This window comes from Diadema antillarum, unplaced genomic scaffold (assembly GCF_040938485.1).
Source record: "Diadema antillarum isolate AM-2024a unplaced genomic scaffold, OU_Dant_1.0 seq00001957_RagTag, whole genome shotgun sequence".
Classification (NCBI taxonomy): Eukaryota; Metazoa; Echinodermata; class Echinoidea; order Diadematoida; family Diadematidae; genus Diadema; species Diadema antillarum.
In genome coordinates, this window is record NW_027272617.1 from 13,966 (window position 1) to 40,594 (window position 26,629).

General features: G+C 39.3%; 2 protein-coding genes across 2 annotated transcripts in view; one reads left to right on the plus strand and one right to left on the minus strand.

Annotated features, from left to right (window-relative positions):
- LOC139713398 (nucleoprotein TPR-like) overlaps window positions 1-20,148 on the minus strand; it is a gene marked incomplete at its 3' end in the record, with an annotated part of 33,990 nt that extends 13,842 nt beyond the window's left edge. The window contains exons 1-9 of the mRNA XM_071625132.1: window positions 19,972-20,148; window positions 9,061-9,165; window positions 7,685-7,855; window positions 5,314-5,417; window positions 4,324-4,437; window positions 3,253-3,396; window positions 2,175-2,255; window positions 1,112-1,268; window positions 389-460 (exon numbers count right to left, since the gene is read on the minus strand). Coding sequence (XP_071481233.1) covers window positions 389-460; window positions 1,112-1,268; window positions 2,175-2,255; window positions 3,253-3,396; window positions 4,324-4,437; window positions 5,314-5,417; window positions 7,685-7,855; window positions 9,061-9,165; window positions 19,972-20,140 — 1,117 coding nt within the window. The remainder of the gene's footprint in view (window positions 1-388; window positions 461-1,111; window positions 1,269-2,174; window positions 2,256-3,252; window positions 3,397-4,323; window positions 4,438-5,313; window positions 5,418-7,684; window positions 7,856-9,060; window positions 9,166-19,971) is intronic.
- Window positions 20,149-20,552: 404 nt separating this feature from the next.
- LOC139713400 (eukaryotic translation elongation factor 1 epsilon-1-like) lies at window positions 20,553-26,033 on the plus strand. Its single transcript, XM_071625135.1, has 5 exons — window positions 20,553-20,639; window positions 22,357-22,554; window positions 22,978-23,073; window positions 24,247-24,306; window positions 25,736-26,033. The coding sequence occupies exons 1-5, from the start codon at window positions 20,553-20,555 to the stop codon at window positions 25,820-25,822; spliced, it is 528 nt and encodes a 175-aa protein (XP_071481236.1). The 3' UTR covers window positions 25,823-26,033.
- The last annotated feature ends 596 nt before the right edge of the window (window positions 26,034-26,629 follow it).

Below are 26,629 nucleotides of genomic sequence, written 5' to 3' on the forward strand. Positions count from 1 at the left end.
CTTGGAATTATAAACACAAATGCACACAAGAACAAGACATTTAAAGAAAGAAAATTTGACATAAAATCAAAATAGGCTCCTTGGATAAGAGTTTGTTAACAAATGCCACATGAAATGCAAAAAAAAAAGAGAAATGTTCTTAGGTGCCACAAAGTGCCACTTGAAATACCTATTTTTCTCCAGAATGACACATCATTAAACCAGGACAACAGAATTAAGTCAGAACTTCTCATCATGTACCCGCTCAAAGGTGAAGCCTGAAACACAAAACAGAGAGACTCTGACTTAAGCTTCTTTTCCAAGGCATTCCTAATAAAGATTCATCACGTCAATTTCCAGTGATTTAAACTTTCATGATATAGCATCATATTCAGTGCCCAGTTCATACCTCTCTTTCTTGCAGCTGTCAAAAGGTCGTTGGCATCTTCCAGCTCTCTCTCCAGCTTGGCAATTTTCTCATCTAATGGAGGAAAAGAGTGCAAAATAAAAACAAACCACACATAAAAACTCTAATATTAAAGTGACTGTAAATGACTGCTTTCTCTTTTAGATACAGTGGAACCTTGTTATAAAAAGGTCAGTTAACCCATTGAGGACGAGTCTCGAGTATACTCTGGCAAGCGTCAATGAGAAATACTTGTTGTAGCAAAATCAAACCGTCCTCAACGGGTTAAAACAAACCCTTTTACTCAAAACAAGGCATTTTTGCAGGTGCCCACTCTTTATATTTCTCTGTTTTTGTACCTGAACTAGAAAGAAACCTGATGAATCAATAAAGTTTTTACTGTTTTAGGTCCTCATTATAACATTGAAACCTGGATCAGCACATTGCCCCATGTGTGACAAGATCCTGTATCTAAATTGGTATATATCTAAGAACCTCGGAACTCAATTTTGAATATTATTCAAACTTAAAGATACTGATTAAAGTTTACAAACAGTAAAATTACAAAGGTCATTCAAAACAATGTTTCTACATAATTTGACATCAGCATTCAAGTTATTTGCACAAAAAATAAAAAAATAAAAAAATGAAATAAGATACACAGTAAAAACGAGATTTCTTTGGATCTTCTCCTATTGAGGTGACAGAGATCTTGTTCAAACTCACTTAGCTCCTTCTGTGAGGCCTCATGACTCGTTTCCAGCTCTCCCACCTTGGTCTCCATCTCGGAGTGAGCCTCTGTGGCCTGTTTCAGGAGACCGCGCAGCTCTTCCACCGCCGTGATCAACTCCTCCACCCGCTTCTCGGCTTCTTCGGCAGACCGCTGGAAACAAGGCGACACAATTGGACAGGTTTTCGTATTATAACTGCATGACAACCGTTATCACAAATCACTGCTGTAGAACTTTAGAACAATCCTCTGTGTGTGTGTGTGTGTGTGTGTGTGTGTTGGGGGGGGGGGCGGGGGGTTAAGGGGTTATTTTGCAATGGATGTAAGTCCATCTCAATGTTAAGATCAATTTGTATTGATGGAATGCTGTGCGTGTCTTCAATGATATTCTAACTCGCGATTGAAAATAAAAATTTTTTAGATGTTTAGTTTTCTTGTGCAGCAATTGAATATCTGTGTTAAAATAAGTGACAAAGGCATTTTTCTACAAATTTTCTACGAAGAATTTGGAGTGGATTCTGAAAAAATTATATGAACTGCACAGGGAGGCCAGTGGCATACCACAACGATGAGTTAATCTTTGATTTTGTTATCTTAAATCCTTCATAAAAACATCCGTGTGCCAAGTGTGTACGTCCTTGGACAAGATGCTTTTACACATGATGTCCCTCTTGACCCAGGTGTATAAATTGGTACCTGGCAATACTGGGGGTTATAACAAGAGCAGGGCTCTCTGAAGAACAGTGTGCACACTGAAGAGGCTACCCATAGTAAATATTCATGTTATCATTATCAAACTCTCTCACAAATCTTTGTATCAATGAATTCTCAGAGAATTCAGCACCAGGGAATAATTTTACTTCTCAAATTTTATTAGCAGTTTTGATCAATGGGAAAATACTTTAAATAAAGTTCTGTATAGTACTATGTAAAAAGCTTGCTACACACAACAAATTTTGTACAGCAGTCATATCAAAAATGAAATAGTAAATTGTGATGCAATACCAAGAAAATTATTCCCTGAAGCACACACACACACACACACACACAAATTTGTACCTTGTACAGGTTGGAGAGTTTGCTCTGAGCCTGGAGCTCTGCCTGGAACTGCTCTTCATTTTTGGCAATTACATCAGCATTCTGAAACACATGAATGGAAACATGATAAATGATATTATCAATGACATCAGCATTCTGAAACACATCAATGGAAATGTAATCAATGACATTATCAATGCATCATGTTCAATGTCATTATTGTTGACATAATGAGCACAATATCAAAGATCTGGTAGAGTGGGGAAAAACAAATGGTCCAATTGAAAAGATCTTCATTCGCTGCCCAAAGGGGGGACATTCCAAAAACCAAGACCAGCCTGTGTCAGCCATGTGTCAGTAAATATGTGCATGAAAACATATACTCATCGGAAATGGTTGAGTCCTGTCCAGATTCTTCGGCTGTGTATGTAACTACATACAGATCAGTAATTAAACTGTGCACACTTCCAGAGACTCCAACCCCAAGCACCTTCTGATCTGGAGATTCTCCCGCCTGAAACCCCTAGCAAACGGGAGACTCCAACTTGATGTGTGCAAAGCGCAAAGTTCCTTGCGGCCAGGGTCCAGGGCCATTAAGCGGGCCCTGGAAGCTCTAGGGTTCCAGATGCTCTCTCGTGCTATCTAAGGTTTATTTTTCATCATACGATAACACTAAGTAAGAAATCATTTCAAGCGGGAGACACACAGCCAGGGCGGGAGAAATTCAATCTCCAGCGGGAGAACAGGAGATTTTGCAAAAATGGGCTTTCGGCGGGAGATCTCCCGTCGAAAGCGGGAGAGTTGGAGTCTCTGCTCTTCGTTACAGTGATTCCCAAATATATTTGAGCCGGGCCAACCTTCCCACTCCATGCTATCCCCATGCTACCAGGTCTTTTAAGAATCTTAGGCATACAATTGTACTCTCTTGAAAGGCATCAACCTTCATTTTCAATACATTTACCAGCACGTCTTCAATTCCTGTCAATCATAACAAAGCATGTCAATAGAGAACAGTGATACAGCATCATGCATGTAAGTGTAACAACACACACAGGGCATTATTAATCAACTTTCATCAATTCGTCCAGTTTTCTCTCACCTCCTTGACTTTTGCACCAAGCTCCTCGATTCTCTGCGTCTGGTCCTGGCTGGTGCGGCGGAGGTGCTCGGCTCTATCGAGGGCGTGCTTGCACTCGTCCGTCTTGTCGTTCAGTTGGCTCTGGAGCTGAAGAATCTGGTTCGACTGAGAACAGGAAACGAAGACCAACATACTGTAAAAGTGGAAATTTTCGCGGTGTTGAAATTTCTGTGCATTTCGTGCAACCCGAAACTAGCGCGAAAATAAAAGCACGCAAATATTTTTGCTTGCCATATGTATCAGTAGCTGATGTCTTGATTCCGCAGGATTAAAAACACGCAAAACTCTTCTTACCCAGCAGAGTGCGAAAAATTAGTCGCGCGAAAATATCCACTTTTACAGTGATATGAGGGGAGAGTCGGCATTACCATAATACAGATGGACTCAAGATACTGTAATGTCAGATACATCTGCAACACGTGACTTTTTGCGAACTGGAGGCAATGGCCTTTTTTGCAGCATAAAACTTTCTTGAATGGCAAACCAAGATGGTGTACAGTACCAGTATTGTACTGGTGCTCATTGCATTGTGTAGACAAAAACTCTCACGTGCATTTTACTTTCACAAATCTTACCTCCTTGCGAAATTAATGAAATTTTCATGCACATGAAAGTTTCTGCTTTTACAGTATATTGTTAACATCATTGTTCCCTTCATAAATATGATATGCATTGCTTTCACAGCATCATACACACAGTTTGATGCATTTACCACAGGTCAGCTGCAACAGACAGCTAAACCACATTAAACTGGTGAGCTCAGCATTGCAAGTTTGAAACAATGCATCTTGACATATTATCGGTCACAAGAGTTGCAATCCTGCATTCATATCAATGCAGTGTTCACTGAAAATGAATCAATGAAACTTTCACTGATATGTTTCATTAAAAAGAACCAATGTGTTGCCTCCAGCGAAAATAAATTGCTCCCTCTTTTCTGAAATAATGTCTTCCTTCAACAGTGCATCTTACATGCATACTTGAGGTTTACTTGACTACATGCACACAACTTGACAGTTGCCCTGCTCCTACCTTGTCTTTCCTGAGGTCAATGACCTCCCTAGTCTTCTTCTCAAGGTCTGTCTGCAGGAACTCGACCTGTGAAGAAAGCCCCTGTATCTCTTGCTGTAGACGCTTTTCTCGGAACTAGAGGGAGAAGATGACCATAGAAGAGTGATAGAAATGACAGAGCAAATATGGGATCTGCACTGAAATCATTCTTTGGCATAAGATCACACTGGCAGACCAGTTACTAATGACATTCTTTATAGTTGATTGCAAAGGGAGAAATAATCCTGTTCTTGCCTTGAAGTACTCTGCAAAGATGTAAGCTGTTGAGTCCAAATTAGCAAATACCTTGTTTTTAAGGGGTCACAGGTATGGATGATCTCATACATGCAGCACTGCAAGTCATCACTTGAGTAATATTTTCTGCAACTTTTTAGTTTTTACTTTTGTCCATGCCAACTTCTACCGTAAGGCGAAGTCTCCTGCCATTAACCCTTTGTGTGATTTGAGTGCCAATTGGCACAGAAAACCCACTGGGGTTGTACATACTGTCCTAAGTCCCTGGCACAGAGAGAGTTAAATCCAATTCCCCCTTCTATTATCATGAAAACTACATGTACGATGTCACATTCAAAAGTAGCTGAGGATGAATTTGCCAGAAAACGCATCACACAGTCCACTGGCATGTTGAGCCAAACCTAACTCAAAATTTAGCTCAGCAAAACTTGCTGAAACTTCTAATTCCAATTACTATCAGAACAGTTGCTCAATTGAGACAAAGGTCTTGCTCCTGATGGCAAACATTTCGCTAATTGTACTGCATTTCATTTTTCATCCTTGGATTTCAACATCAATTATCACAAATAACATCTCCCTATAGATAAAAGACATTGCATTCTTATGCACAGGCAAAATTCTGTTAGGGGCTTCTCTATGTTGTACTGACAGTGCATGTGTGTGCTCTGTTCCTAAGCCGTACAAACAGGTGACCAGTACACACAAAAGAATACTCACCTTCCACGAGACATCTTCATTCTGAAGTTCGTCCACCTGGCACTGCATGAGGGACTTTGCTGCATTGGCTTCAGCCAGCTTTTCCGACATAGTCTTCCATTCCTCTGTGGTCAAAGGTCACAATCACAATCACAAAATTCATTGGGGTGATGGATTGTGTCTTTTTTTTTTTGGGGGGGGGAGGGGTGGTTTTCTATCAACTACATGTTTTCCTTTTTGCCTGTGTTTCAAATTGGCATATATTTGTTACTAAACTTCTACTTGCAGGTCAGGGGCTTTTAATTGTCATATACTGTAGCATCTGCCATTTAAAACAGTGGATGCAATAAGTATCCAGTGCAGAAGACAGATATTCTCCTTCCCCAGAAAACTCCACTTCAAGTTCTTCACTCTCAAGCCATGGGACAAATGTATGTGTCTATCTCCCAAGAGACAGTTAAGGCACCATCAATACATAAACATGTGATGCATAACACATTGCATATATGCTAACAGATATCCTATAATTCTCACACTGACACACCAAAGAGCAGGGAATGTCCATTTTGTGCTTGTTTCAAACCGTGAATAAAGATTATATTACAGATTTTATTAGATCTACCTTTGTGAATTTGAACCAATAATTCTGCTGTAAAGACCTGACAGCTACATGTATTTATTTCTGTGTTACATTTCTTAGGTGCAGAAAAAGTAAATGTGTTCAATACCAATGCACGCCTGCATTTCCTTTACATTTCAATATGACAGGTGGTAGTAAAGTCAAGTCAACAGCAGCACAATAAGGCAGTTTGCAGTTTCAACTTGCCCATGAGCAGAAAAAGGGTCATTCGTACCGACAGGCATGTTGGTTTTTACATTCACTGGGATGAGCATCTGTGATGTAATCATTATTCATGTCATCCGTAAAAATGCTGCTTGCCAGCACATTCCCCTGACAGCAAGAGTGGTATTTGGCAATATCAATAGAAAGAGATTGTTAATAATTTCAGTGCACAATTATGAAACAGATGCTTTCCCAAAAGTGAACTGACGAATTATTCTGGTCATCTGGTCTACACAAGTTCATTCTTTGTTTGAACAGGACTGATGAATCCCATAAAATGTTACGTATTACATATCCATGCACTATATCGCTCTGAAAACAAGTGAAGTGCCCCTAACTGACTGAGAAAACTAGATATATCGCTATGGCGACTGATATGCCTCCGCCATAATGCATGGTTCTCCTAATAGGTGTATAGTACAATGTCTTGACAATGTGTGATGACAGTTTCACACAATTGGCAAAATATTAAAATGACAGGTTTGACACAAATGTGCTGAATGTTCACTTTCCTAGAACTAGGTTCAATTGGATGAATGATTAAAATGTCAGAGTGCAGGTATTTGGGGAACTGATGATTTTTACTTGACTTTTGACCCTTTTATAAGTTTATGCATTAAGTAATTTTCAAGGTATTGAGAAAAAGTATAATTTCAGTATCAAATGGGAAAATAGCATTATCTAAACCTTTCGTTTGACCTTTGACCTCACAGTTCCACAGAGAATCACTGTTAGGTAGAACATGTATAAATATGTAAGTTTCATGATGATACCTTGATCTACTTTCGAGATATGGAGGAAAAAGTGCAATTTAGCACTTTCACTTGACCTTTGACCTTTTGACCTTTGGGCAAGAAACTTCCCCAAAAATATATATTAGGTAATACATGCCATACATCAAGTTAAAAAAAAACACCCTTCAGGCATATTGCATTTTAAGGATAGTGATATTTTGAGGAGTTGACCTTGACCTTTGACCCCCTGACCTTTGACCCATGACCCCCAACTTCCCTAGATAATCACTGCCCATCGGTACAAGCATATATACTAAGTTCCATGAAGATACCTTGAACCATTTGCGAGATATGGAGAAAAACATGAAATTTCAATTTTTTTTCACAAAATGACCTGTGACCTTTGACCTTTGACCCTGTGACCCTAAAATCCACACAAAGTATTATCCCCCAAGGATATACCCTCATACCAAGTTTGATGTAAAACCACCACACGGTTCTTGAGATATCGACAAAAACAAAACGGGACGGACGGACGTACGGACGGACGTACGGACGGACGTACGGACGTACGGACGTACGGACGTACGGACGGACGGACGGACGGACGGACGACCCGAAAACATAATGCCTCCGGCCACTTTGTTGCGGAGGCATAAAAAGAAGGGTCATTTGTACCAATGTGCCCATGAGCTAACTCTGAACTGGCTTATTCCAGGGATGTCATATGACTACATAACACATTGGGGCTTCTACCACTGTGCTTCAATGAAGTGTACTTGTACAATGTACATACTGCTTGAGTAGGCCATACCTTGCATTCGCTCTAGCTGGAGGGTCTTGCGCTCCACCACACCCGTCAGATCCTGCTTCTCCGCCTCCAGCTGCTGGTTGGCACGGGTCAGCTCCTGGTGCGAGACCAAGCTGCCCTCGCTGCGACCCTTGAACTCTTCCAGCTCTGATCGAGCCGTTTGGAGCTGTTCATCTGAAAGACGCACCATTGTGAGACACATCAGTAGCAGCACATGCTAATTCCTCCATTGCGTTTAATTGTTGATGAAATAGATCTTCACAGAAACCTTTACCGGTAAATTTCCCTCCCTTTCTGTCTCTCTCTGGCAACACATGAATGAATAAATCAACTAGAAAAGTACTCAGAGCACAAACCGCCACCAAGCAGCTCATTTCCCACACATCAGTCATGCATGCTGAAAATCACTGAATTTCCCAATATAGAAGCGTTTTGTTTACATCACACAGCTTCCTGCATGCTGCACGGTGCCTTGAGCAGAGCAAGCGCTTTAGTGTGCATGAGCAAGCCTCAAATACGAGTAGCTTGAACTCCCAAGATCATTGACCCTATTTCGCCACATGATCAAAAATCCATCAAAAATAAATAAGAATTAACTTATCACTATCAAAATCTAATCATCTGTTCCTTTCATCATTATCAACTCTTCCTGCAAGTTTCATTAAAATCCGATCACAACTTTAAAATCATTTTGCAAACAGAGAAGCAAACAACGCAACACCGATGAACACATAATCTCTTTCCTTGGCGGAGGTAATGACTAAAAATAAACACCAGCTATATTATCAAATGAAAAGACAAACAAACGAAGAAGTATGAAATTACAAAATCAAAATTTTTATGAACAAACAATCAATATATCAACATAACTAACTTCTTTATCGTAAAATGAAGTATAAAAGAATTGTGCACAAAATCATGCCTCGGATAATACAACTGAGTCAAAATAATCTCTGAGTGTCCTTTTTTTGTCCTGTTAGCCACAGAACAAAAATTTGATTCAAACAAACAATGGGGACTGTAATAGTATATGCACATACAGTGGACTCTCATTATAACAAAGTCCTTGGGACCGACAGTTTTCTTTTGTTAATGTATATCGAAATTTTGTTATAACAGAACAGATAAACAATAAGAGAAATAATGCGGATAATGTATTGTTATGGCCTGAATTTTTTACTTCAGAGTATTAAACCAGAACTTTGTTATATTTAACAGTGTTTGTTATAACAGGAGTGCACTGTATTGCATTAGGATTGTGTTAGAATTTCACAATAAGGACAAATGTAACAAACTTCCTTTCCCAAGGACAGACCATGCAAAAAAAGAAACAGCACAAAACAAAAAGAAAACAAAAAGAGGCTAGAACAGCAACTCACTGAATTCATTCTTTTTCTTCAAGGCATCATTCAGCTGTTCAGTCTCTGTCTCCAGATGGTTGTGTGCTGCAATTAGCTGTTTCTCCAGCTCCTCATAACGTTGCTCTGTGGATGAGAACCAGCAATACCACATTATGTCAAGGTATAATGTAAAGTTGTAATGCAAGTCGGCCATTAAATTCAACCCCAACAGCATCTAAAATTTGACTGCCCGCTACATGCACAGTCAAACTTTGGTACAGACAATGATAATTCAGTAAATTTAAGCCATGAGAACCAAGTGGCATACCAAATCTCACTTCTACACTTCTTGTCCATTTACAGCCTTGGTGAAATTATTCTGTGAAATAATAATAAAAAAATAAAAAAATCTTATCCAGATTCGTCAGTCTGTTAGTGTTTATATCGTCTACACAGTTACCAATTTACTAGCCCCACCAGATGCCGTGCGAGCACTAAAAAGCATGCACTTGTGTACAGCAACAGGGCTGGGCTGTGTATACACTGTAGTTACCAATCTACGGGCAGTCACTACATGGACACACACACACACACACACACACAGGCCTCGTCCGCGCGGCTGTGGTTGGTTTGCGCGATTTGTGATGGGGCCGGATTGGGATGGATGAAAAAGGGATTAGTAGAGTGTTCAGACCTAGAGTCTAACTGTTGTGGCTAATCATTGCTAATAAGGAATAGGATGTTCAAAAGTGGAATCTTGTATCACAGACTTAAAATTTACTGCCAACTTTCTCACACTTTTCACCATGATCATGATGATCAGCTTTACACCATGGCAATTTTCTGCAATGCAACATACTAACGGTTGTAGACATAAGTTAATGTAAAGCTCGAAAATCCTGCCGTGGAGAGCAAAGGCAAGCGATATTGTGATCGCACACACAGTCTGATCTTGGTCTTCAATGTGTCAGCTACGCAGAAGCGCAGTGAGTGAGGCGGGCTTTAGTTTTAACGTTAGTGATTTTACCACTTGTCAAACGGCGTTCCATACACCAAGAGAAGCTGAAGCTAGCTAGCCAGCTGCTCAGCTCAGTGTGTGGTGGTTCATGGGATATCACCTTGGCGTATGGGGAATGAGGTACCGATAGAGCAGGGCTCGACACTAACTTTATTTTTCGGTGGCCCGAGAGAAAAATTTGGTGGCCCGAAAAAAAAAACATTGATAAAAGTCCATTTTTTTTTAATAAGTCGCACACTCACTGCATGCATTTATGCATTTCCGGCGCAAAAAGTTACAAATTTATTGACACACTTTTCAAAAAATTTTGGTGGCCCGAGGTGGGCCACCAAATTTGCCCTTTTCTGAAAGTGCCCTTTGGGGTAATCATGTAGAAATGCACACCATGCACACCTACCATTTCCTTCCTTAATTTGTCAATAAAAACTTGTCGTGGCTATCAGAAATTTCATAGCCAATTACAGAAGAAAAGTAGCTAATTTTGACTCAAAAGTACGCCGATCGACGGCTGTATCAGCGTAGCATGATTGATGATCGATTGTGTGTGTAGTGGTAAATTGGGTTCATCTTTTGGTTGTAGGGCTGAACACCCCTATTTAGTTAATGGGTCAGTCGGGGTGGGATTTATGCAAATTGGGGGGGCTGCCATCCTGCATCCCAATTGGTTGGTTAAGAGCTGACTGGATGACTGGAACTGTGCTGAATGCCTTGTGTAAAGTCCTCATCCAAATCGTCCGCCATCAGCTCCAATTGCGACGCAAGACCCTCAAGGTTACCGTAGGTGAGCGAAGCTGTAGTTATTGTAGTTATATAGTAATTCCTGGTATACAAGTAGTAGCGTGTAAGCAAGTAGTGTATTTTAGTAAGTTTATAAGTCGGTAAGTTGCAACCGCTTATTGCCTGGGCGGAGAAATCGGTACCCATGTTTCATTCCAGGTTGCGGTAAGCACGTATCGAACCGGAGACGCCACTTGGCCAGTCACCTACCGGACTGTTTCCGCTTCCCTGGGTATGAGGAGTGGGAACCCGATGTTTTGCACCAGGCTAGGTGTAATGCGCTCCGGTACCTGGCGGTGTGCATCGTTGGACGCGCCGATCTTGACGTCCTATTGGAGAAGGTGGCAAACGAATGGGAAGGACCCACGGAAGTGGCCTCAGGGGGTGTGATCAACGAGATGCTGGAGATGGCCCATCGCCATGGATGGGATGTCCCCGAGAAGTTCACAATAAGACCACCAAATTCTCGTGCATCATTGATCCACCGGAGGGTGATTTGGTTCCTTGCTACGACGGTGACCACCCGCCAATGGGGTGAGTTCCTTAGGCTGGGACAGCACCCATGAGAGCCCCGTGGCCATGTGGCCCCCATTCAAGCTGTGGGTTGGCCGGCCCAGCCAAGCACTAAGGCCACGGCCCCCGCAGTTCCTATTGTTGAAGACCATGTGGGCGGGATTGGTGAGATCCCCCCATTAGTGGATCTCAAGGTGGAGGAGACTCCCCAAGGGGAGTTGGATAAAGTTCCAGTGGAGCTTATCCCACCTCCACAGGAGTTCGCTGGTGGGGAGCGACCTCCATCCTCTCCCATTATGCCACAAGATCCTGGGTTGGAAGGTAACCCAGAAGACCAGGGCTCTCCATCTGTTCCAGTGGAGTGTGGGAGCGATGCGAGGGAGGGGGACAAACCTAGGGCTGAGGAGGAAGGGCCTGAGATGGCTCTGGGGCTGGAGCCAGCATTCGCTTGCACGCCAGCCACACAGACCCCTTGGGTTTCACACCTGACGGTCAAAGGGGTAGCCTCCCCTCTCTTTGTCATTGATTCCCATGCCTATCTGGACAGGATGGAGCGCTTCCTTAGGGTACAAGGATGGGATCCATTCTTGGGGAAGGTTGGAGGCAACCTACCCAAGGTGCATGGGAGTGTGGTTAGTGGAGTCCTAAGTTACTGTGACCCTGACCCATGCTCCAGCATTGTGTTACTAGAGGACGCCTGGTGGCAAGAAGTAGTGGACATCCCAGCCTATGCACGCTGGTATCGTCGCAGACTGGCAATCTTATCAGCTAAATCAGCTGTTTAAAGATGCACACGTCACGGGGATCAGCGGGCTGGGACTGGACTACTCCGTCCCCGATTCTCATGGGATCATCCAGTAGGGTGCCCTGGAAAGAATCCCGAGAGTTGGAGCCATGGGGAATGTGCTTGTATTGCATGCACGATACAGTCGGGAAGATCCCGAAGGGGAAGCTGTGCACCTGCAGTGCAGGGATCGTATGCAGAAGCACTGTCCACCGAACATATGGATCCACTTGTATCACTGCGCCAGTTTCACTGCTCAGGTTCGAAAATGGATGGAGGCATCCCGGAGTGCTATTTTGGGTATACCATGGCTATTGCCCAAATGGGATTCACGGCCCAGTAAGCACTGCGGATTCTTCCCCTCCAGCGGTTGCTTCTGGAGGCAGATGCCCCTCATTGGAACCCACCCTTGGTGATTCGCTGCAATTTGCCTTCTTACCTCGAGAGGGGAGTCAGAAGCAGTTGCGCTGACCTGAGGGGAGCCAGTGGAGCTGATTTGTTAGGCTGCCTGAGAATATATGCTCGCAGAGTAATAGAATGTGAGTAAGCTCTGGAGCAAGGCTTATTGTTTATTTTTTATGTTTTTGGTGTTTCCCTTGTCGCTTCCTTTTTCTGCACTCTCTCCTATCAGTTTTGAGTAGGAATACATTTTTGGGGGTTTTGCACCTGACAGTCATTTTCTTGGGTGCTTGGTTAGTTCTTTGTGTTCAATTTGGTGGGGCACATTTATTGTTGGAATACTGAAGGGTACTCCCAAGGGAGTATCACTTGTTATGGTGATAGTGGGGTGCAGAAGTTTGGGTTAATATTCTAGTGGTTTGGGGGGAAATTAATCAGTTGTAAGATAAGGGAACACATGGCGGGAGGCCTTCCACAAGGACTCGGAGTAGTTTTGCCCAGACTACCCGACCCCCTCAGGAGCCCCCGCAGATACACACATGTTAGGCACCTGGGGTGTTCTTATAAGTTGAGAACCGTGGGCTGTCTCTATTGGACTAAGTTTTCTACCGGAACCGTCGAGCGCCCTGGGAGCTCTTGGGAGAATTCCAAAGGGACCGCGAGTTCCACCAGAGAACCCACGTTAAAGATGAGACCCCCGAGCATCTCCTCTTTTATAGGACGGGGAGGAGTGTAGTGGTAAATTGGGTTCATCTTTTGGTTGTAGGGCTGAACACCCCTATTTATGGGTCAGTCGGGGTGGGATTTATGCAAATTGGGGGGGGGGGGGCTGCCATCCTGCATCCCGATTGGTTGGTTAAGAGCTGACTGGATGACTGGAACTGTGCTGAATGCCTTGTGTAAAGTCCTCATCCAAATCGTCCGCCATCAGCTCCAATTGCGACGCAAGACCCTCAAGGTTACCGTAGGTGAGCGAAGCTGTAGTTATTGTAGTTATATAGTAATTCCTGGTATAGTAATAGTATAGTAATAGTATAGTAAGCAAGTAGTGTATTTTAGTAAGTTTATAAGTCGGTAAGTTGCCACCGCTTATCCACGCCACTAGCGAGTCATCGCTAGTGCATATGTGCTTACTGACCCGTGCCTGGGGTAAGGTCGCGCGGTCAGTGAACACAACATGTGGAAAAGCGATATAATGATGATGATCGATCGTTGTAGTCTGTGACACAGCCGCTTGTTTGGTGTTTAACCACAATAATTACGTCGGCTTAACAGTAAAAAGTTGAAGAAAGAAAGTGATCTTGATGCGTCTGTTTTTTGTTGTTTTAGTTAATTTTCTACTGCGTGCTGCGTTTGATTGTATACAAACATTGTAATCTGTCAACATATTTTGCTGACCGAATGATGGTAGGATAATATGTGTGCAAAACAATAAAAGATAATAAAATGGACCTTACTACGAAACAAAAGCAAATATTGGGGTTGCAGTTCTTGTGTACATGATTAAGAAAATGAAATGGAAAAATGAATAGCGTTACTATCATAAAAACAATAATTTATACTATAAATTGAACTTATCAATTAAAAACATTAATTTAATGCCATTTACCATCACCACAAACAACAAATCCCCTTCGAATTCAACTTCCTCCCCATCTTCTTTTCTCTCTCTTTCTCTCTCTCCCTCCTTCTAATAGCCTTACTCTTTTCTTCCACTTTTCCTTCAACCTCATTCTTTTCCCTTCAACACTATTCAAATTAAATCATCAACTTTTGTCATGATAAAATCAATACTTGCCACAATTTCTAAAGAAAGGATGTCTAAATCCTGGTATGAATAATCTGTATCAATAATTTAAATAGTGATAATCATGATAGTGGCAATGAAAAGAATGAGAAAAAATACGAAAATGAAAGTAGATCTAGGGCCCACACGTATTGTATTGTACAAGTCGTGTTAATATTGTTAGTAAGCGGCTAATTAGAGACTACCAGAATCGATTATAATCGTTGACATCGTTCTCTGTGAAATCGATGCACTATTTGCTACGTCGGAACTACAGTATGATCGCGCCCGACGTACTTTTCAACTCCGATTTCTCATTTTTCTTCCCTTTTCGGCTTTCTAATTCTATGAAAATTCTCTGATATGGTTCAATTTAGCATCTCCAAGAGCTGCACGAAATTTGATTGACAAACGGCGAAGCGAACGGTAGGTGTGCATTTCTACATGATTACCCACTTTGGTGGCCCGACTTTCATTTTTGGTGGCCCCGGGCCACCGGGCCACCGTTAGTGTCGAGCCCTGTAGAGCCATAAAGTGCACAATTGCCAAATAAATAACAATGGAATTATTCTGCAGAAATGGAAAGGGAAGGCAACTATCGTTTGTCCAATTTTTCATGTTAAATTTATTTATTAAAATTAATGTCGTAGAAGGTGGGGATTTAGATCTATTGGGCCATTCTTAGTCACGTGTGTGACCAAAAATACAGCAAATTGGGAAAAGTATCTCATATAACTCTAAAGGCATTACAGGTATACTAGTTGTTTGTGTGTATTTGACTTATGTATGTCAAAATCTATCAGGTGACAATTTGAAATGTTTTGTACATTTTGTTGATTAAGGGTCAGAAGTCAAATAAGGTCGGTCACGTATGTGACCTCGCACGGAATTAGATTTTTCATGATCAAGACTTACAAATGTAACTTACAAACTCTGTGAATTCTAAAAAGCTAGAATGTTTATGATTCTAGCAGACATGCATTAGAGTTTTGTGAATAGGAAATGAGCCACAAATAGTATAAATCTATTACAGGTATTTGTTTAAATGTATTACTTTATGTGCTGAGTTTAATGGTCACGTGTGTGACATTTGGGTGGTCACGTGTGTGACATGATACTGACCAAGAAAATCCAAGAACATTGCATGGTGAAAACCTGTGCTAAATTAGATCTAATAATTCATAGTTTCAGCTATCAATGGTTTTATCTGATGTTGAAATTTAGTCTAGCTGATTTTAGAAATAAAGACACAAGAAGGGACCTGAAACATTTTTATTTTTTTAACTTCATTGAGTGGTATAAAAAAGCAGGCAGTTTCACATGAAGTTTATGTTTACTGCAGAAATATGTGTATGATACAATAATGAACATGCACATATAGGTTGATTTTATGTGTTATGTTGTCTTTTACAAACCTGACCATTTGTTATATATTTGATTGCATTGAAATATTGTGTGCATGTTCTAATATTATGCAAAAATCAACACCCCACGTACAAACATGCACAAAATCATTTTCTATCTCGATATTATGCCGTGTTTCATGCCAGTCACAAGCAACCAGAATTCTTGGATTATAAACTTATATGTATTGACACACAAATGACTACTTTTATCTGATGTATGATATCAGTCGACAGTGTAGTTTGATTATCAAAGTAAATTAGAAGTCGCAAGTGATCTCCCTTCCTTATCACTGTAATAAAGAAGAACTTTGTTCTTTCTCTCCTCACTCTTCTATCACATTTCTGATCAGACTCATATCAAACTGTTTGATTGACTTAATTATTTTAAACCTTGCTAATTCAATTTGCAATTATCCATCCTTTATTTTTTTAGAGATACTGATTTTTATTACTAAGCAAATCTTTATTGGTACCTTGATATCATTATGAATCAAGCATCAGGTACTGCCTCTTTTCCCCATTTCATTAGCAGTTTGTATCATTTTTAAATAATGATGCTCTTTTTCTCAAATATCTTCATCCATTCTTTAATTGTTGAAATCAATTTGCTTGCAAATATTTGGATAGATGAAGTGCAGCTTCCTATTTCTGGTATGTCTTCTAAAAGATGATCAAAGTTATAAAAAATGTCATTGCTTAGTTGCTCACACATTTTGTGTAGAGCATTATACATCACTGTACATGTCCATCAGATGAGCAGCATGCAAACATGACTACAAAATTCTGTGCAGTTTAACTTAACTTCAAATGACGATGTTTGAATATGTCAAATGAATTCAGGGTAGAATAACCTGATAATGCTATATAATGACATGTTTGCATACGTATCAATCCTAATTCTTTTCAGTGGCATGACTGCTAATAAATTAAAAAAAAAAACATGGAATACACATGCACCTACGAAACATACAAGATCATTTTATATATGGATATTGTAGATGGGACAACTCTTCATCAGATAAGTAATCACTATCATATGGTTTTACTGTGTAACAAGACATCAAATGTGAATATCTTTTGTTAGATAGTGACATATTGCATCACAATTGTCCAGCAGACTCCTCACCAGCTTGAATAGGAAGTTACAATAAACTTTGTGCATTCTGGTTAAAGTGTCAAACTTGAGACCAAGAGCTGGACACTGCACTTACATTGTATTACTCCTTTGTTTTAAGGGTATCATTCTTGAAATAACTGTGTAGAGTGTACCATTGAATATGGGTACATTCTTGTCATGAAAAAGGGCAACGATGTGCATTATCAAAGTGTACAAGGGCAAGTCCAAGATAAGGTCCCCTCAGAAGGCAAAATTTCATCTTTGCTCAATATTGACATGTTTGGTATCATTTTGAAGCTTATGAGTTGAAGTTTTGATTTCCATGGAGGAAAAAATGATATTATGTAAATTTATGCAAATTTCAAGGGCTTCATTTGCATAAATGTGAAACACAGCGTTACGTATGGGACATTTATAAAAATTCATATTAATTCAAAGGAAAGCAAATGATATTTGATTAATATGTGGACATAAGAAGTTCATCACATAGTTTAACTTGGTATGAAAATTTAGGGATTATGCAAATGATTATGCAAATTAGCTCGTGTCCTATCGCGAGATGTCCCATACGTAACAAAATGAGGTCATTTTTTTAGGTTTTTTCTGAAATTGCTAAGGTTATTTTAATGCCCTTTTGGAAAGTTCTAATTTAGTGTTTAGAGAAATTAAATACCAGAGAAAAAAGAAAAAAAAGTAAAAGAAACATTTTTTATTAGGCATTGAAATAATGTTACGTATGGGACAAATGCGTTACATATGGGACATTCTCATACATATTGCATGTGAATGCATGTAGCTAGCTGGGAAGGTCTCTCAGTACACAAATGGTCAATCATCCTGAAGAAAGCATCCCAACATTGCAGCTACTTTTTGAGTTATAGACACTTGAAACAATACATGAACTTGACTGAACAATTTTCAGAAAGGGGGAGGGGAAAATGGCAAAATACACAATGAAAAATCAGCATTAAAGGGATGGTATAGTTTTTTGTAGAAATGAGGATTCAGTTTTCAACATTTAATGAGATGATTGGAAACCAATTATATGAATTACTTAAGAGCATACAATCTTAAGACTAGAGGAATTCAAAGTTTATGTGATGGAGTTCCAATTTGAAATGGTTGTGATATATATATATATAAAAATAAAGTAAAATGATTTTTTATTTATTGCAAGTGATACACAAATTGTCCTTATTCAGTTTTCAATAGTAGCCACGACAAAATTCATGGGTATACATACTGAGGTGTGACTCGAATCAATGACCTGACTGCTAGACAGACATCTACTCGATCACTGGGGTTCCACGCAGCAGGTATTGCTTATTTATTAAACTTGATATTTCTTGTGTCAAGTTGTTTTTTATTGAAACTGAATGGCAAACTGCCCTTCATCAATGGAAGTAAACACTTAACTATTCAATTTTTCAGTAGTAACTATCCTGATGAAAATAGGGCATACAGTACATACTAAGGTTGGTCATAAAAAATATAGAATATGATTAAATGTGATTATGATGGTAAATATCTGGGGAATATTGTTTCCTTGTCAATGTAGATCAGTATTTGAGTAATTTCAACTGATTCCACCTCAATAATTATGCAAAAATTTGTTTATGGGTATTTTGCAAAATTATTTTGCAAAATACCCATAAACATGGTTCTCCACACACTAAACGAATGGGGGACAAAGGGCATGCATACCCAAGTTGGTCATAAATATATAAAAATATGATTGAATATGATTATGATGGTGAATATTTGGGGAATATTGTTTCCTTGACAATCTGGATCAGTATTTGAGTAGTTTCAACTGATTTTACTTCAATAATTATGCAAAATACCCATAAACATGGTTCTTTACACACTAAATGAATGGGGGACAAACTGTCCCATACGTAACTGTCCCATACGTAACGCGTCATGTCTGTCTTTAATTAGAACCTGTAATTAGAGCTTTTTGCCTAATTACATGAAACTTACCTGTGATAATCTTGAGTGTTGTGACTTTCATCACAGTGAGTTACAAGTTGTTGAATGATATACTTTCAGAGAGTTTTGAGGTTGAAAAAAATGTTCAAAAAAACAAAATTTTTCTGGTCCCATACGTAACGGCACATATTTTCTCTTCTAGAATATAATTGTCAAGGTCATTTTTCTCAGTTTTTAACATGATTATACTTCTCCTAGATATCAATCACCATGATGAAGTTCAATATGATCAAAGGCCATTAACACTATTTTTCAGGTCATAAAAGTCTCTGAATGTCCCATACGTAACGTGCGCGTTATCTTGGACTTGCCCACAAATGAATTGCTGGTCACACACGTGACCACACATAAGTCACACACATGACCAGTGGTCACGTGTGTGACCAATTAATTTGCTTGTTATTAATTAAGTCTGATACTGTAGGATGCTTAAATTCGGTGGAAAGTATAAGATACAATCAAACTAGCTTTTGACATGAAAAAGAAAGTTGATCATGGCTCAGGTTTTTAATTAGCATAAACTTTTTCTGTTTTTTGGTCACGTGTGTGACATTTAGAGATAATTAACTTTGTATGTTAATTAATTCCTTATGATTTAATTATGTCTATCATTCTTAGGCTAGATATGTTCAATTACGTGGGGACAAACATATTTTTACCATATCACAGAAAGGAAGTTAATAGACACATCTTTCCATCAGTCAAACAAAGGGCAAAAATGCTCAATATTCCCTGTATAATATATGCCTATGTAAATATATGCAAATTAGCACAATAAAGACCTCAATTTAAAAATAAAAATATAATTCATGCAACTTCAGACAGTGCTCTGTATGATTGATCAACTAAAAATGTCAGAGAACAAATTTCATTTTTTTGAAATTAGGTTCACTTTTCAAAGAATGGCCCTATTACTGATTAGATTAGGCTAATGAAAATGAACAGGGAAACCAGTGGCAAGCCATAATTTTCAGTCAACTCTAAATTAAGTTCAACTTCGTGAAAGGCCGCCCCCGGGATTTGTTTCTACGACTCCCAACCCGAGCTTACGAATAGGCTACAGCCTACACAGGCTACGACGAGTATAACGAGCCGTGGTGTGTGCAGTGGTTGATTCCAGCGCACACACGGTTACCAGTTTTTTTCTGGAAATCTTACCTGCATTTATCTTCAGCCGCTCGTTGCTTGTCTTCAAAGTGTCCAGAGAAGATGTTTTCGAAACAAGAACCCTCTCTAGTTTGGTTTTAATGTCCTCCGATATAGAACCAATGTCCTCGGAGGTCAGGACTGCGGAAAGTTCTTTGAAACTTTCGCCGTCACCCGCCATTTTGAAGCTTGGCGTATGTACGGTGTGTTCGCTGCATGCCGCATAAAACCGCTCCAATGTGTGAACGGCCCTAACAGCGCCTAAGCACCTGCTGCCTGCACCGACCGCCGTACAGTTAGGTCGTGTACGGACCGGGGAGCAAATGGGAAACGAGCAGATTGAATTTCCCCACACTCACATGTGTGTTTTTTGCATGCAGTCAAATTCGAGTGTAGAGGCTGAAGTTTGCATAGATCTTTTTCATGATTTTAAGAAATTTAATCAAGCATCATATCAGTCAAATAAATTATTAAATTCATTTAGCAAAAACAAAAGTTTCCATTGTAGATCAAAGTACACTGTACCATATTTATTTTGTGTAACTAATGTCAATACAACAGAACCTTTCTTGAAAGAGGTTACTAGCAAAACGATGGCTGGACAGCGAGGTGAAATCAAGGCGATTGCGTCATTTCTAAATGTTGGGAATGTCAAAGTGAACATCAATAGTGAGACTCAGGTATGCAAAATCTTGACAAATGTCACACTATGGTCATATTGCAACTAGTACGGTTGCACTGCTCGTGGTAGATGTGGCGTTTTGGCTCAAAGAATTCGCATATGTTGTCGTGACAGTAGGCGTGCGTCGAGATGGCATCGGCTCGTGACTGACTTTCGGCCCGGAACTCCCGGGCCAATGATCACTCGCAAAGGCCTGAGGGCCTAGTGCTGTGCGCCCATATACTATGATGTGAACATAGAATACCACAGTCATAATTATGTTATTGTTAGTACCCCTGGAGCTGCAGCAGCACCAGCAGAGCAGAGCTGCCAAAGTTTTCCTCCCCGATTGTCTGCACGAGGTATTACACAGCCCTGTCTAGCTGTTGCTGTAAAATTACACAGTCTCGAGTGTCGCAGCTTCGCGCACGGCGTCAAAGCGCGTCTGAGCTGCACGTCTCTGGTCCTCGACGGCGTCGCGCTATCCTTATTTGATTATGGCAGAAAAATGTGTTCTTATATCTTCAGACCCTTGATCTTGTGAGTATCAAAAGTCTCCCTGCTTTTTGGAATCACAACTGTCGAGCCGTCTGTTTGATTATGTCTATGTGTAAATGTATTGAATTTACAACCAACCAACATACCGTACTTTTTAACAAATTTTGTGTTGACAGCTGATCGACTTGCAAGTTGAAGGATTTTGAACCTGTGCGCATGTGCTAAAAGGCATTAAAAAAAAAAAAAAAAAAAAACGTGCACAGCTCACAGACCCAGCCTATCAATGCTAATACGCCAGGCAACATGTTTGTTTGATTTGTAGTAGAGACATGTTCAAGGGTTGTGCAGGTAACATGTATTATTTTATATACACATACACTGTACTTATAAAGTTAAACTGTTAATCTCTCTTTTTCCTCACACTGCTTTCATTCAAAAATATTTTTTTCATTTATTAAGCACTTCTTCTGCAATTCCTAGACCCTAACTAGTTCTATAACTCCGCTTTTATTTTTTGTGAGGGTTTAATTTTCGTGAATTTCGCAAATCACATTTGGATCGCAAATTTAACAACACACGAAAATAACACCATGTAAATTAATAGTGCATTTCAGCTTATGAAGGCCTCTGTGTCAATTCATAAAAAATGTCTGTACGCAAAAATAATAGCATATAAAGTATATGAAATGCAAAAAAAAAAACACGAAAATATCCACTTTTACAGTAGTACAGTCCACCAAATTAAAAGGTGTATCAATGCACTATTGTTTCGGCTGGCATGGTGTGGATACCTGTAGTGCCATTACAATACTACAAAAATACTAGGTGCAGTTACAAAAGCCCTTCATGTTGTGCTAGCAGAATTGGATTTCCTGCACCCTCTTTTGAAAAAGCTCAAGAGAGAGAGAGAGAGAGAGGTGCAACTGACGGCATTCTGTGCATGCCTATTCCACAATTGGATGGCATCTTGGAAGAATGACCTTTTGTATGTGGCCATGTCGCTTAAATTGTACCAAATGTGTTTTTGTGCACTGACCCTGTCATGTTCATTTCATGCAAGGTGTGCAATGTCATTGTGATTGACATTTCATTGTATAAGACAAAGTCATGTTATTCTTTTCTTGTGTGTGTGACGTAGACAGTTTCTGTGACTTCTGTTTTGTGCATGAAAGTGGAGTACTTGAATGGCATAAAAGAATATGTTACATGTATTGTAATTTTGTACATTGTTTCTGCAGACACCATGTGTGCAATGCAACGGAACATCAGTGTCTGGTCTCATGTCGATAGCTGCATACCTAGCAGCCTATGCAGGGAGGACAGAACTTGTTGGTCAAGATGCAAGGACGCAGGCACTGATTGGTCAGTGGCTTGAGTACAGGGTCACTGAGATTGACCGGTGCCAGGGAGAGAAAGATGAAGTGACCATTCTGAAGGTGAGGGCTATGGGATTCTCCCTATCTGCTCTCTTGTTTTAATTGTTTTGTACATAAATGATTCTTAGTGATTACTATGACCTAACAAATGAGCATCAAACCCATTAATATTGGACCCTTGTCATGTGGCTTTCCTTGTGCTGCCCTGTACATCAAGCTACAACTGTTCACATTTAGAACTCATTGTACACATACAAACATACACGTACAGCAGACACAAAGACGTTTTTTTCATGTGTGCAAGTTTACAGTATGAGATAACTTTCCATGAGTTTATTACAGGAAAAAAAAAATACTACGAGACTAACATTTCATCCCCCCCCCCCAAAAAAAAAAAAATAATAATAATAATAAAATGAATAAATACATAGATTATAGTTTAATAAATCATGCAAATATTTTTGATGTCTTCATCTGCAAAAGGAACTGAATGCATACCTTTCAACGCGGTCATACTTCGTTGGAAACTGTTTCAGTCTGGCTGATCTCTTACTGTACTATGGACTTCATAAAAAAGTTGTGAGTACACACCTGGACAGCTGTAATGCATGCTCTTGGTTACTACCCATCTTTTTCGGTTCCTTGTACAGCGCTGTATCTTGAAACTGAAGACAATGATAACCATTACAGTGTATGTATGTCTCTTCAGCGAAATTGTAACAGGCACATAAGTGTTTGTGTGATGTGTTCATTGTGTTTGTATTTATTCCTTTTATTGTACAAAGTGATTCAAAGAATCTTCTAAAGGACAAGTTCACCTTCATAGACATGTGGGTTGAGTGAATGCAGCAATATTAGTAGAACACATCAGTGAAACTTTGAGGAAAATCAGACAATCCGTTCAAAAGTTATGAATTTTTGAAGCTTTTGCTAAGTCAAGACTGGATGAGAAGACTACTATAGCTTGTGATGTCACATGTGTACAACAATATAAAGAAAGAATAAAGGAAATTCGACTTATTTTCCTTTTTCTCGCATAATGAATGAACACTGGACTTTTCTCTTTCAGAAGGCAGGGGGAATAATATTACCCGTAACATATGTCAGTAACAAGTTGAAGAAATGTGCACTTTATTCAATAAGTGAAGTTTTGTGAAATTCTCTTTTTATTTTCTTTATATCGTTGTATGCATATGACATCATACACTGTAGTAGTCTACTCATCCAGCAGTGACTACCCAGATACTTTAAAAATTCATAACTTTTGAACGGATTGTCCGATTTTCCCCAAACTTTTACTGATGTATTCTACTAATATTGCTGCATTCACTCAATCCACATGTATATGAAGGTGGACTTGTCCTTCAAGTGTTGTTTTCTGTGCAAGACAGCCCCTAAAGGGCAATCCTTTCTAATGGATTTCTAAAGATCTCCTTAAAACCATTACTGAGAGTTCACAGTCCAAAGATACAGTTTTACCAGAATCAATGTCAATTAACTTGATATAGTGTATGGAATATGAGATCTATAATGGTTAACTTAGCATCAAATGCAACCAAAAAAAAGGAGAAGTTTTTCCCAAATAGAATGCCATATTGATTTTAGGTTCTAAGCTATCAAGACTACATGTACCATGAAACCCCCTAAGTTTTAAATATAGACCACAACCTGCAAGTATATAACATAATGCTCAGCATACATTATTTTATGCTGAAATGTTCTCATGGATTTTGTCATGTGATTCATTGACAGAGCGCCCTCACATACCAAGAGAAAGAGAAGTACTTACACTTGTCAAGGTGGTTTGATAATGTGAGTATCCTGCAGTGATTTTGTTGTAAGTGTTACAATTTGGTGAGGGTTGGGGTTACTTAAAAAGTTCTTGATCATGGAGCTCACAAATAGATAAGTCAGTTCCTCATATTTGCTTCCCTTTTTTTTCCCAAAAAAATCATTTTGCTGTTTCCATGTTGACTTGTCACAAACAGAGAAGTCATGTAAAAGAACATGGATTGAATAGTTCTCACTGAAGTTGGATATCCCAAGTATTGAAGGATCAAGTTCTTGCCACTAGACCAAGTAGTTTCAATTTGCTGCATCAGCAAATGTTATAGAGTAAATAATGTCCACTATCAATCAACATCCAGCGATGCAGAACACATGTATGAATTACATCAAATACAGATAATGGTGTAATTAAATGAAAATATTTACAGTGCACTCCCAACGAAATGCTCGGGACCGGCAGTTTTCTTTCGTTATAACGAAATTTCGTTATAACCGAACAAATACAATATATAACGAAAACAAGAAAACCATGTATATATATCATATTCTGTTTGCTGAATACTCATCATACACTGGAAAGCTATGTGAAATGTGATGGGATAACTGTATCACAATAATAAACGCAAGTTCCCCTCAGAAACTGTGCGTGACACAAAGAGCAAACACACAGTGGTGTGAAGCGTTCACCCATGCAGAGAAGCTATAAATGCTTGTTCCGCTACGAATTTTCGAAAGCAATTCGCATTTCGTTATAACGGAGCACATTTCTTTTGTTTTTCTTTGTCTATGGCGCTCGGAAAAGACTTCGTTATAATGGAAATTTCGCTATAACTGTGTTCGTTATAAGCGAATCTTTTACCATACGCTTTTATGGTGACTATTTTGGGACCAGAAGATTTACTTCGTTATAACGAAATTTCGTTATAACCGTGTTCGTTATAACGGGAGTGCACTGTATTTGTGCATGGATGCCATAGACATAATACTGTATATTAGATATGTATATATCATCAGCAATGTAATAGATGGGTGATATTGGGGAAAAGAAACTTTGTATTGTGTTATGCAGTGACAGTCATCATCAGTTGATATTGTATTGAAAAATGTTGCAGTGCTTTTTGCCCTGATAGTGCTATTTGAAGACACCTTAAAAGCATTCCAGACATATGGGGAAATTTATCTTATTTTGGGTCTCTCACTTTCACAGTTATTGGCAATATTTTATGAGTTAGATTAAGCACATGTTTTTGCGATACCAAACTCCATAAGCAGGTGACCTGTGAAGTGAATGAAGAAGGCTGTTAGATGATAGCTGAATAAGTAAACAGAGATTTGAGTTTGTGTAGATAAGAGGTCAGAGCATAATTTTGTATGTCAGTAGTGAAAGTATCTGTATGTACTTGTGTGATACACAGTTCAAAAATTCTTTCATGGCCCTTCCTACATTTCACAGGTTCAGCGAATTCCAAACATCAAGCAACAGCTGGCAGAGGTTCCTTTCACACTCAACAGACTCTATCTAGGTTTTGTACCTCACTAATAGCAAGGAGAACCCAATCTTAAGAATGAAATGCTATTTTTGTTAAGAATACCATACTCAAATGATAGTAAAAAGTTGATCAGAATTGAGACTTCAAACCACATTAATGTCAGTGATGTGTCAACAATAGGATCCGTAAAAGTAGTCATAATCATTGTGCTATTGTTTAAAGGACAAGTCCACCTTCACATACATGTGGCTTGAGTGAATGCAGCAGTATTAGTAGAACACATCAGTGAAAGTTTGGGGAAAATCAGACAATCCGTTCAAAAGTTATAAATTTTTAAAGTATCTGCACAGTCACTGCTGGATGAGAAGACTACTACAGTGTATGATGTCACATGCGTACAACGATATAAGGAAAATATAATGAGAATTTCACAAATGTTACTTTTTGAAAAAAAGTGCACATTTCCTCAACTCGTCACTGACGTATGTTACAGGTAATATTATTCCTCCTTACCTTCTGAAAGAGGGAAGTCAAGTGTTCTTTCAGTGTGCGAGAAAAATGAAAATACACATGTATCTTGAATTTTCTTTATATGTTCTTTTATATCGTTGTACACATGTGACGTCGCAAGCTGTAGTAGTCTTCTCATCCAGCAGTGACTAAGCAGAAACTTCAAAAATTCATAACTTTTAAACGGATTCTCCGATTTTTCCTCAAGCTCTTGCTGATGTGTTCTACTAATACATGTATTGCTGCATTCACTCAATCTATGAAGGTGAACTTGTCCTTTTAACAATGAAATTCATTCAGGTGCATGTAAGGTAAGACACACTGATTGATGGGTAAAGATGAACAGA